General features: G+C 47.0%; 1 protein-coding gene across 1 annotated transcript in view; it reads right to left on the reverse strand.

The window, feature by feature from the left end:
* Positions 1-1,437: 1,437 nt before the first annotated feature.
* The window catches only part of LOC101004466 (tumor necrosis factor receptor superfamily member 10D), a 29,047-nt gene continuing 17,011 nt past the window's right edge, over positions 1,438-13,473 (reverse strand). The window contains exons 3-8 of the mRNA XM_031669918.1: positions 12,781-12,894; positions 11,328-11,439; positions 9,517-10,299; positions 8,865-9,201; positions 3,955-4,027; positions 1,438-3,771 (exon numbers count right to left, since the gene is read on the reverse strand). Coding sequence (XP_031525778.1) covers positions 3,638-3,771; positions 3,955-4,027; positions 8,865-9,201; positions 9,517-10,299; positions 11,328-11,439; positions 12,781-12,894 — 1,553 coding nt within the window. The 3' untranslated portion in view covers positions 1,438-3,637. The remainder of the gene's footprint in view (positions 3,772-3,954; positions 4,028-8,864; positions 9,202-9,516; positions 10,300-11,327; positions 11,440-12,780; positions 12,895-13,473) is intronic.

The following is a 13,473-nucleotide window of genomic DNA, read 5'->3' on the forward strand; positions in this document are numbered from 1 at the left end:
GCTATCATCAGACACCTGCAAGTTGGCTCACTGCAACCTTGGCTGATCAGTACTGCACAAAGCCCTCTTCAACAGTCGTCATAAACACTAGCCTATAAAATCTCCAGGAAGCCTTTGTCACTCTGCAGTCAGCTCCTCTTCTGCTGGCTTACCCATTGCGTCCTTGCTGCACATTTTCCTACTTTCTCTAATAAATCTGCTTTTTTTTTTTTTACTTTTTTTTTTTTTAAATGGAGTTTTGCTCGCGTCACCCAGGCTGGACTGCAATGGTGTGATCTCAGATCACTGCAACCTCCCCTTCCGGGTTCAAGCAATTCTCCTGTCTCAGCCTCCCAAGTAGCTGGGATTACAGGCATGCGCCACCACTCCTGGCTAATTTTTATGTCTTTTGGTAGAGACAGGGTTTCACCATGTTGGCCAGGCTGGTCCTCAACTCCTGACCTTGGGTAATCCACCCAACTTGCCCTCCCAAAGTGCTTGGATTGCAGGTGTGAGCCACCGTGCCTGGTCATAAATCTGCTTTTCTTTACCTACAACTGTCTTGGTAAAATCTTTACCTCTGCACCACTGGGCCAGATACTGGTCTCTCCCCTGTGACATTTATTTACTGCTGGGTGGGATAAAGGGAAGAAGAGAGAGAATGGAGGAGGAGGAAAAGCAGGGTTGGTCCAGAGAGGAGGAGGACGGGGCTGGAAGAATGTGGAGGATGGAAACGGTAGCTCCCAGCCACCAAGGGGCAAAAGCTGGGCCACAATTGCCCCTTTCTGTTTTCTAACCTGACCGAAATTTCACCACCCACATCCTTTTTAGATGTAAAAGATGCAGTCCCATGGAGGAAGGGCAGAGCCAGGAGGCAGTGGAGCTGTGGGCTCAGAGCTCAGGCGTCACCTCGCCTGAGAAAGATGTTCTAGCTGAGAGGGCCTGGGCAGTGCAGGAGGGAAGCAGGGGGTAGCCTGGAGGAGTCCCACCTACCCTCAGGGGAAGGAAGACAGCATGGGGGCACACCTGGGCCTCCTGGGAGCTGTGGGCAAGAGAGAGACAGAGAGAGAGAGCGAGAGAGAGAGAGAGAGAGAGAGAGAGAGAGAGAGAGAGTCCTCCAGGGCAAGGGGAGTGGGAAATGGGTCTCCCAGGTGCCTGCAGGGCTGAGCAACCTGGGTCCACTGATGGGGATACAGGTAAGGGCTGGTGTCCCTCTCCCCAGGGGGAGGAGCAGACAGGAGAGAAACAGGGAGGAGGTGCATGTGAATTCCAGTGCCCAAGAGCCTGGCCCTTTAAAATCCAGGGAGTCATAGGCAGGAACCTCCCCCGACACACCAAAGGCAGAGAGGGGACAAGTAAGGAGTCCCAGCAGGAAGGAAGCCCTGGCCTCCTGTCACTCAGAGCTGTCACAGGAGGGGAGGATGGAAATAAACGAACACCACACCTCTTTTTATATGAGGTTTCACATTTATTTTGATCATAAACATATAAGCATTTCATACATAACCAGGTGTTATATGTTATTTGGCCTGGGTATAAAGCAAAACCTAAACAAACCAACCAACACCAAAAAACCCCAACAATTTCACGTTCTCAGGAAGCTTACTTTAAAGGAATAAGCTTAAACACTGATAAGGCTGATAGGCCAGATGCATCTTCAAGGAAGGCCTCTAAGGAAGGGACAAGTGTCCTGCACCGAAGGCCCAGCAAAGGCAAAGACCAGGAGGCAGCAGCACCCTGTGCCTTTCAGAAGTGCAGGGGACAACGTGTGGGACGCCAGATGGAAGTGGGAGAGGATGGAAGTGCGCAGACCAGAAAGGCCACCCCCTCCTAAAACTCCACGGACACAACACTCTGAATGTGCGATCTTCAGGCAATTCTAACTTTGTCCCACCAAACCAGTCCCGGAACAAAACACACAATGCCTTGAGATGGAAAAGACTGAAACTGCTAGAATGACTACATCTGTAATTTATCCTACCACGACTGGACTGCTGTGGAGAAGGGTTTGCTGGAAAGAGGCTACAATGATTACTGAGGTTCTTAAATAAAATAATGGAACGTGACACAAGGACAAATGTGTCACCCATTTTAGGTTTCGTTGTCGTAGTGTTTAAGAATTGATATTTCTGAGATGAGTCAGATGCTTACAGAGAAGCCAAGCGACTCAAATAGGGAATCTGTACCCTAAAATGCAGCCCAGGGACTCAGGGTCACAGACCACCAGGGAGAGGGGCCCATCCACTCCTGAGTCAGCAAACATTTCACACCATTCCCAAGCACCATCCACTCCTCCCTCCTGATGCCATGGCAGATCCCGGGGCAGATAAACACCTGCTCTGCCCTGAGTCCAAAGGAGGCCCAAGATTCACTAATATTCAACGGTAATGGTGCTTGAAAGAGAAGCTCTTCACAGTCTCAGATCTAACTTAATTCTCACTGTCCTCATCTGCGGTGGACACGTAGGAAGATGCAGTTCCATGACGGTCCCAGCAGGACAAACCAGACACATGGCTTCCCAAAGATACCATGCTCTTCAAAATCCTGGGCATATGTCAACATCGATTTATAAATAAATATAAATAAATATTTATTTATAAATAAATACGGCTATATACCTCTAAAATCAAGTAAGACAGGCTGGCCCCCTGAGAAGTTGCCAGTCATCAAACCCTCGTCCAGTCTCAGGGCGTAGGAGGGAGAACTGGAACACAGTCAGTGCCTCCCACGGGCGGAGGATTTCTCCCTCCGTCACTAGTTATATTTCCAGTGATTTTTCACTGCTGATTTGTATCCAGGCAACCTATGTAAATAACCTAAAAAGTGTATTTTCTAAAGTTCATCCATGCTTACATCATTACACAAAAATCGGAAAATAGAAAGATGTACATCATACAGTAATAAGCAATACAAATGTTTCTCTAATTAAGGTGGGGGTAAGCCCCAATAATCCCATCTTAACGCTCAAAACTCTAAGTCGAACCCTCATAAGTCCATACGCTCATGACTTAGCATAGGGCTATGTCTTGATAATCTCATCATTAACTCAAAAATATCCTAAACTGAAAATACAGCTAATAACTAGATAGATAATCCCATTCTAAAGTGAAAAAACTGTAAGATAAACCACTGTGGCTGTGCGGCATCTATAGTTAGATGTCATTAAATGCACATAGCAGTAGAGATGGAGCTTGCAATATAAGAAATTAAAAAAAGGACTTGTCGCATGATGAAGAACTGGAAAGAATGACATCCTAAAACTACTTTTTTTCTTTTTAAATTGAGACGGAGTTTCACTGTGTTGACCAGGCTGGTCTCAAACTCCTAAACTCAAGTGATCCACCAGCCTCAGCCTCCCAAAGTGGTGGGATTACAGGCATGAGCACTTGGACGAAAACGACCCTTAATACACAATCGTATAACTCTATGCTGCCAAGAGTCTTACACAAATTTCCCAGTTTCCTTATCACACGCAGTATTTCATAAAAATTACTTCAAGTGTGTTGACAAAGTTCTAGGATCTTTGGTAAGCTACACCATATTGGATCGCAGAGTTAGTTGAGGCATGGTTCAAGTACTGGACTGTCTCTTCCAGGCTGCCTCCCCTTCTAGAAGAAAAGGTAAACGAGGAAAGCTCTGGTTTCCTGAAGAGATGCTTTCACAGGGACGACATAGCAAAGCCTGCGTCATCTTCTTCATAAAAGAGCTTCTCGGAGTCCACCATGTGGTCCTGAATTGTTTCCTTTGCATGTCCTTCCTCCAGTGTTGCCGAGGCATCCAGCAAGGTGTTGACTGAGAAGAGAGAAGAGATTTAGAGTCTCGATGCTCCAAGGACAATCAGCACAGGATTGACATGGGACCCCCTGCTTCCAGCAGTGAATGCTCCAGAAGAGCCCTCTCGCTATAGGGACAGCAGGTAGGACACTGTCCCTATTCCCTGTCCTCCTGCTGCGTCTCAAGGCACAAAACACTTACTCTTAGTGGGCTCAGCGTCATTCACTGGAACCAGCAGCCTCCTCCTCTGACACCCTTCAGCTTCTGCCTGTTCCTGTAACACACAGTGGGGAATGCTCTGGTCAGAGTCAGGAGTCCTGCAGTCCAGTACTGACCCTGACCACCAGCCAGCAAGAGACCTGCAGCGCTTCCCATCTCGGGTCTCCATGGAGATGGAGACAAACCTCTGGTCCTGCATAGCTCTTGGGCTCTGTGTGCTGGTGACTCATTGAGACATAAGTGGCATGCAGTAAATGCTCACTTTGTAAGTGTTCTGCCCAACTTTGACTACTGTATACGCCTGGGTAATTATCCCCTGATCAAGACACAGAACATTGCCACCACCCCAGAAAGTCCCCTTCTGCCCCATCTCATCAACTCCCACCCACCCTCACAGGAAATGATCACTTCCTTACACAATTCTCACCAGCAGAAGTCTCAGCAGAAGAGTATATATGAGAGCACCCAGGAAAACCTAACAAAATGATTTATTCCAAGACTGTAAATGACCTTTGATCATTAATACTGTACCATATCCATAGTGTAATTAAATAAAACAGCAGTCTCCATGGACGCTGGAGAGACATTTGGTAAAATTAAACACCAATTCTGATCTTTTTCAGAACCTTTTAGAATAGTAGGTTGCGTTCTTGATTATGAGAATTTCTATATGAAACCAAAAGTGAACGCCATTCCTCAGGGTGACACTTTGGAGGTCTTCTCCAGAAATCAAACCAGGACCCAAACACCTGCCTTCCCTAAGCACAGCTGAACATGGTTCTGAAAGGTCTGGCCTAGGCAACAAGATGGAAAATTAAAATGAGGACTCTTGGAAGAGGGCAGACACAATAATCATTCTTTTCAATGTCATTTAAAATCCCTAAGAATGAATCTACAATACTGAAATAGAAATGTATGTTTGGAGGAATGTTAAAAACATGATACAATAGATAACCAAAACAGAATTACAAGGCTATCCAACTCATGCTGGATATGAAATACTAAACAGCCATAAGCAACAGGAATAATTGATTTGAAGAGGAACACAAATCACAACTCAGTTACAATAAAATACTTGACACCAAATGTTATCTTCTTTGATAAGGAAATACTGAATACTCATTTATTTATAAATTTATAAATAAATATTATGCTGAATATTATACTGAATAAATACACTGTGATAGAAATACTGAATATTTATATTCCACTATTTATATATAAGTTGTAATACAATATTATAGATTTTATATATAAATATATATAATAAATTATATATAATATATAATATACATAATTAAAATATATATAATTTATTTGTATATAAATTGTGGATTTTATATAATTATTGTTTTATTATATAAATTCATATATGTATATATTTTTATAAGCTATTTTTGTGAAGCTAGTTCAGCCATTATGGAAGGAAACAGTATGGCGATTCCTCAAGGATCTAGAACTAGATGTACCATATGACCCAGCCATCCATTGCACGGGTATATACCCAAGGACTATAAAATCTATTATACATGAGCATTGTGGGACGTTAAATGAACAGGCTTTGATTGAACGGATGGAACTGGAACTGGATTAAGAAAAATGGCACATATACACCATGGGAATACTATACAACCATAGAAAGGATGAAGTTTGTGTCCTTTGTAGGGACATGGATCGCTGGAAATATCATTCAAGCAAACTATCCGGGAACAGAAAGCAAACACCGCATGTTCTCACTCATAGGTGGGAACTAGACAATGAGATCCTTGGACTGGGAAGGGAACATCACACACGGGACTATCATGTGGGGAGGGGAGGAGGAGTTACGTGGGAGTTATACTGATAAATAGCAGTTGATGGGTGCTGGCAATTGATGGGTTGCCTAACATGGCACAAGTATTATACATATGTAACAAACCTGCACCGTTATGCACATGTACCCTAGAACTAAGTATAATAATATGTAAATTTAAAATATATATATAATTATATATATTATATAAATTCATATATTTATATATAAATATGTATTTATTTATATATAATTACTGAATATTTATAAAATATGTATAAATATTTATATTTATATTTATAAAATATTCAGCATTTCTAGATTAATTTTTAATTTTAAAGTGAATTGACAAAAATGCCAGAGTTTTTTCAGGAGGGAAGGATGGAGGAAATCTTTTAATTGTGAATTTTATCTGGGTAAAATGATACATTTTGAAAAAGTATGGAAGAGGTGTTTGCTCTTTTGGATGACAAAACTTATTTATTAGGAAGTTCCCATTGGAACATGCGTCACCATGGTAAGAGCCATCTATGACAAACCCACAGCCAGCATCATACTGAACGGGCAAAAGCTGGAAGCATTCCCCTTGAGAACTGGAGCGAGACAAGGATGCTCACGCTCACCACTCCCATTCAACTTATAGTACTGGAGTCCTGGCGAGACATCAGGCAGAGGAGAAGGAAAAGGCATCCAGATATGGGGAAGCCAGAGAAGTGAAAACTCTTCATGGACGATATGATTCTACACCTTGAAAACCCTGAAGACTCCACTAAAAGGCTCCTGGAACTAATAAACAGCTTCAACAAAATTTCAGGATACAAAATCAATGTATAAAAATCAGTAGCGCAGGGCACCGTGGCTCACACCTGTAATCCCAGCACTTTGGGAGGCGAGGCAAGTGGATCACGATGTCAGGAGTTCAAGACCAGCATGACCAACATGGTGAAACCCTGTCTTTACTAAAGAATACAAAAATTAGCCGGGTGTAGCCGGGTGCAGTGGCTCACACCTGTAATCCCAGCACTTTGGGAGGCCGAGGCGGGCGGATCAGAAGGTCAGGAGATTGAGACCATCCTGGTTAACACAGTGAAACTGCATCTCTACTAAAAATACAAAAAATTAGCTAGGCGTGGCGTCCCAGCTGCTCCGGAGGCTGAGGCAGGAGAATGGCGTGAACCTGGGAGGCGGAGCTTGCAGTGAGCTGAGATCGTGCCACTGCACTCCAGCCTGGGTGACAGCGAGACTCCATCTCAAAAAAAAAAGGAAAACAAATCATTCTACCAAAAGACACCATTATCCATAATAGCAGTGACGTGGAATCAACCTAGGTTCCCATCAACAGTGGATTGAATGAAGAAAATGTGGTATATATACACCATGGGAGACTACACAGCCATAAAAAAGAATGAAATCATATTGTTTACAGCCACATAGATGAAGCTGGAGGCCATCATCCTAAGTGATTTAACGTAAGAACGCAAAACCAAATACTGCATGTTCTCACTCATAAGTAGGAGCTAAACATCAGGTACTTACGAAGACAAAGTCGGCAACAATAGACACTGGCGACTACCAGGGCAGGGAGGGAGGGAGGGGAGGAAGGGCTGAAAAACTAACTGTTGGATACTATGCCCACAACCTGGATAAAATCATTCATACCCCGAATTTCAGCATCAAACAATATAACCAGGTAAGAAACTTGCATATGCACCTCCTGAATCAAAATAAATTTGAAAAAGGAAAAAGAAAAAATGAAAGCAAGTTTCCTTTGGCAGTGTATTATATGTAACATAATCCCTGTAATGTAAACAAAATGTACATATGCTTGTATGAATATACGTGGCATATGCATAAAAATTTCCACAAAGAATCACAAGATATTCTCTGTTGCATTTACCTGAATTAAGAAGGGCTGGGGCTGGAGGAAGTGTTGGGGGACTACCACTATGACTGAGAACCTTCCTGTAGTATGGCAGACGTGTGGCTCTGCATTTACCACTTTCAAAAAATGTGCAACGCGGTCAGGTGCAGTGGCTTATGCCTGTAATTCCATCACTTTGGGAGGCCAAGGTGAGAGGATGACTTGAGGCCAGGAGTTTGAGACCAGCCTGGGCAACATAGCAAGATCAGATCTCTACAAATTACAAAATAAAGGTGCAATGCGGTTCAGCAGCATGGAGTAATTGTTGACATTTTTTGTTTGTTTTCTTCCCTTTTTATACTTCATTTATAAAAACATGCGGTGTAGTTATAGGAAAGGAAGAAAACGGGTGGAAAGTGATCCTTGTCCAGATAAGTATTTGACAAGTGGTCAAAGAGGAGCCAAAAGCAGTAAACAATAGGAGAATCATTTCTTAAACAGGTGAGGAGGAAGGAGACAATGACTCAGAATAATTCAGAGTTCCTCCCTTCACGCAGCATTGCAAAAGAAATGGCACCTACATTCTACTGGTGAATGCTACAAACCAAATCGTTCTTTAAAAGTCCATAAGAAATTAGATAGGATCATCTTATCTTGAAGGAAAGAACTTTCGAAGCAAAAAGAAAATGTGTGTCCAGATTTCACACCTACTCAATGTCATATCAAAACTGGTGAATCCAAGTGAATAACTGGATGTATGTGTTTGTGTAATACAAAAGCACTTCTACGCACTGACTGAGAAATCCTACTTCCTCCCAGAAGCCTCCTTACATACTTGATCAGAAATCTGGACAAAGATTTACTATGAAGTATGTGCAGTGTAGTGAGAATTTTGAAGTACATTTAAAACTTCTGCAGTTTCAAGCAGGGGCTCCCTGAGTTCTGTTAGGAGCACATGATGGAGACTGTGCAGCCTTAGTCAGTCATCAGCGAACCCTGTGACACCCACTGTATGCCTGTGGAGATCCAGGCTCTGGGGACAGGGAATAAGAAGCAGATGTCCTGCAGACTGGCACAGTCACCACCTCAGTGCAGCTGCTCCGTCCCCTGCAGTCCCCTGTCTCCCAAAGGCTTCATGTCCCCTTGGGCCAGGAGAGCGGAGGCACTGCCATCTCCCACTGTCCTCAAAGTCCTGTGCAGGCAGCAGGCCAGGCATGGCACAGTCCCTCCTCAACTCACCAGCAGACGCTGTGCCTCCTCTGGCGACTGTACAGTCACACCTGTTGGCTCTGCCGACTCCTGACCTTTGATTTCCTGCTCAGAGACCTGGGTGGGCTGCAAGAATCTGGTACTCAGGCTCTCGTTGCGGGCATTGTCCTCCGTCCCAGGAACTCGTGAAGGACGTGAACGCCGGAAAAAGACCTTGGGAAGGCAAACAGCCCACTCAAGTCCACACCCAGGGCTCAGCTTCAAGGTCCCCAGTTGGCAGCTGGACCTGCCATCCCCAATCCCTTCCAATGAGGTCACCCCAGGCAGCTGAGGCTCAGCACATCCAGCATCCACTGCGGAGGTGGGTCAGGTGGGCACCCCATCCCCACGGGGTCAGCTGTGGAGTGATGAAATCCTCACTGAGCTGCAGGAAGGGCGGGGCTGCCTTGACCCGTAGTCTGTGTGCTGCTCAAAAATAATGCATGTCCCCACAGTCAGCCCAGATACCCCAGGCCCGTCAGAGTCCAGAGCTTCTGAGGACAGGGTGTGTCCACCCGGGCTGCAGCCAGTGGGCCGGGCAGTTCCTGAACCCATGAAGCCCCCAAGTTTCTGGAGAAATTAGCTGCCTGTAGAGCCACTGGAGGAGGAACCGCCACTTAGCAGGCAGGGAGAGGGGGCCCACAGCACCCCTCCCAAGAGGACAGGCAGGGGGCACAGGGGTAGGCTGGGGGCAGGGACACTGGACAAGGAACCCTGGGGCTGGGAACAGGAATAGGGCCTTGCAATTCGGGGACACCCTGAGGAAGGGGGATGAGAAGGGGAACTAGAGTAAAAACCAACACGTGGAAAATCTCTATGTTCTGCTCTGACCAAGGCTGAATAAATCCCAGAACCACTTCTCATCCTGACCCTTGTCACCCAGTTGAGGAGCCGACCGCCCCCTGCCTGGCTGCGCCTGAAAGTGGGAGGAACTGGCCCTGCCCTCCTACACTTGGCTGGGAGATGAGGGGACCCCCAGCCCCGAGAGAGGCAATGAGACCAGGGTCCTGGGGGATACACGGGATGTGGGGTTGGGGCAATCACAAGGCGGAAGATCGAACCAGGCTGGAGACACTTGGACCAGGGGCAGGGATGGGGATTACTGTCTGTGGGAACGGAGTGGGAGGGGGCAGGGCAGACAGTGTCCAGCGCCCCCACCCTCAGCCAGCACCTACCTGAGCAGATGCCTTTCAGTGAAGAAATGAGTTTCTTCCGACGTAAAATGCAAACAAACGCAGCCGCGAACAGAATGATGAAGACTGTAACGACGCCGGCTATGAGACCGTAAAGGTCAGGAGTCCCCAGGCTGGTGGGCACTGTGTCTTCCGCCGCGGGGGTTTTCCCAGTGGAACTGGCAGCTGATGCACTGCAGTTGATGTCACTCCAGGGCGTACAATCACTGACCTTGATCATCCCTCTGGGACACCTGGGTACACACAGGGATGGAGACAGGGACTCCTGATGGAAAGCTGGCCAGGTGAGATGAAAGAGGAGCCACCCTCCCTGCCTAATGTCCTTGAGAAGACGTCAGGGGAAGGACAGACTCCTTGTGTCAGCAGAGGGTCCCCCTATGCTCCCTTCTTGAGGCTGGGGAAGGGTCTGAGCATGCGCACTTCAGCCCCTCGGCCTCCCTGCTCTGGGGTCAGAGCTGCAGCTCCAGGAGCCTTCTGTGCTGGGCACACACGGAGCTTCCCTGGGCTGCAGGGGAGGCTGCGTTAGGAGGAGCCACACTCCAGGGGAAGATCACAAGCCCCTGTGGCCACAAGCTGAGCCCCTTCCTCCAGTTAACCCACAGTACCAGTGAGCCCTCGCCCCACCCTGTCTGCTGCTGGTTCCTCCCAATCACAGCAAACAGTGGAGGGCCAGAGAAGAGCAAGTTACTCTTTGCCCCTAAAACCCAAATAGGAAAAAGAAGGACTTATTGAGAAGTCAGGGGCCAGGAGTGAGGCCGGCGGGGTGGGCTCAGGTCCTCATGGGAACTTAAGGGAGCTCCACCCACAGCCTCATTATGATTTTTGTGAGCTACAGGCACTTTTTCCTTTATGGGTCTCCACCTGCATAAAAAATATTTAAAATTACATTTTTTTTAAACCAATTTGGAATAAGGACAAATACAAGCCAGGCTGGATTCAAGTGTGTTCTTCTGATTTCAAAAGGAAATCACATTTCCTAGGTCCCCTGAAAAGTTTCAAGGGACCTAGAACGTCACCTCCTGTGCCCAGTGAACAATTCAGCCTGGCCAAAGGGACTCGTGTTAGGGAGGGTATGGGAAGGGACTGCCGCAGGGGGTAGGAGTGGGGACAGGCAGGTGGACCAGGAGGGGCCACCGCAGGCTCAGGAAATCCCATAGGCTCAGGGATGCCTCATGGGGTCAGGGGTGAGACAGAGGTACCCGGTGACTCAGGTCTTTTCAGGTTCTTGAAAGCTGTCGGGAGCCCCTGGCTGCTGTCTCACCCTGTGCTGCACTTCCGGCACATCTCAGGGGAGTTTTCATTCTGGAAGCTTCCTTTTTCACATTGACACACAGTGTCTCTGGTCGTGGTGCAGGAGCTTTTATTTGTTTGACCTGACAACAGAGCATAAGGTTTTGGGAATGTGTTTCCCTGACATGTCAGTCCACCCTTCCTCACCACCCCATCCCCTCCCACTCAGCTCAACTCAGTTCACCAAGGAGTTCTGAGGGCCGGTTTCTGCACCAGCATACTCAGGACTCATACAGGACACCCACCCTGTACATAAGGACCAATACAAAAGGACCGTGATTATTTATTACATCAGATCAGGAGAAAAGCATTGTTTAGATGGCAAGGTCAGTAGCAAGGGAGGCGCAAGGGCATCACCTGAGAGACTCTGCAAGGAGAGGAGCCCTTGGGGGACTTCCCAAAAGCCCCGGCCTTGACTGGGAGGAGGAAGGGGCCTGAGAACCTGAAGGCTGAGTGAACCCGAGCACCTGCCAGGAGCACAGAGCCCGGGAGGAAACAGCCTGCTCCCGGAGCAGACCCGTGCCACCACTGGAACCCAGCCCTGTCCACTGGGCCAGGCCTCCTCTGTGCTGTAATGACGCCCCCACCCCCTTGCAGGCAATAGTTCAGAGGAGTTCCCAGCCAGTTGCCAGGCATTATAGAAAAGATTTTGGTTGGGCACAGTGGCTCACGCCTGTAATCACAGCACTCTGGGAGGCTGAGGTGGGTGGATCACCTGAGGTCAGGAGTTCGAGACCAGCCTGGTCAACATGGAGAAACCCTGTCTCCACTAAAAATACAAAAAACTGGCCTGGCATGGTGGCTTACATCTGTAATCCCAGCACTTTGGGAGGCTGAGGCGGGCGGATCACGAGGTCAGGAGATCAAGACCATCCTGGCTAACACAGTGAAACCTCGTCTCTACTAAAAATACAAAAAAAAATTAGCCGGATGTGGTGGCGGACGCCTGTAGTCCCAGCTACTCAGGAGCTTGAGGCAGGAAAATGGCGTGAACTCAGGAGGCGGAGCTTGCAGTGAGCCCTGATGGCGCCACTGCACTCCAGCCTGGGCAACAGAGCGAGACACAGTCTCAAAACAAACAAACAAACAAAATCAGCCAGGCGTGGTGGCGCATGCCTGTAATCCCAGCTACTCAGGAAGCTGAGGTAGGAGAATCGCTTGAACCTGGGAGGCGGAGGTTGCAGTGAGCCAAGATCATGCCATTGTCCTCAAGCCTCGGCAACAAGAGCGAAACTCTGTCTAAAAAAAAAAAAAGATTTCTTTTTTTTTTTTTTTCCCAATCAACCAGTCATAATCATGGAACGGGGCATGATGAAGACCAAGTTGGGCTAGAATTTGGTTCCCCGACTCACATCAGCTACAGCTCCCACCCACCTCATCACTATGCACTCCACCTCTGGGCAAGGGGTTCACACATTCTGTACCTGATTTACAAACTGTACATAGAAGGCAAGAAGGCAAATTGTTGGAAACAATGGTGTAATCCACACCCTCTGTGCACGGGTTACAGGCTCCAGTATGTTCTGATCTATGAAATCCTGGGAAAGGAGAGAAAAGCCAATGAATGAGTCACCACAGAATTCCCAGAGGCTGGCAGTGGCTGGAAAACTTCTCTTTTGACCCTCAGTGGAATCCAGACGGAGAAATCCACTCTTCCAGGTTTGGTCTTGTCATCAGTTCTGCATCTATTACATACCTTGGACTGGCACTGCTGACAGAAATATAATACAAACCACACGCAAAATTCAAATTCTATGACAGCCGTATTAAAATAGTAAAAAGAAAGGTCAAGTTAATTTAAACAATCTACTTTTGAACCTAAAATATCCAAAACACTACATTTCAATATGTAATCAATATAAATATTTGAAATATTTTATCTTTTTTTGGCAAGGCGCGGTGGCTCACGCCTGTAATCCCAGCATGTTGGGAGGCCGAGGCGGGCAGATCACGAGGTCAGAAGATCGAGACCATCCTGGCTAACACGGTGAAACTCCGTCTCTACTAAAAATACAAAAAATTGGCCAGGTGGCGCCTGTAGTCTCAGCTATTCGGTAGGCTGAGGCAGGAGAATGGCGTGAACCCGGCAGGCAGAGCTTGCAGTGAGCCGAGATTGT

Source organism: Papio anubis, chromosome 8 (genome assembly GCF_008728515.1).
Source record: "Papio anubis isolate 15944 chromosome 8, Panubis1.0, whole genome shotgun sequence".
In the NCBI taxonomy this organism is placed as follows: Eukaryota; Metazoa; Chordata; class Mammalia; order Primates; family Cercopithecidae; genus Papio; species Papio anubis.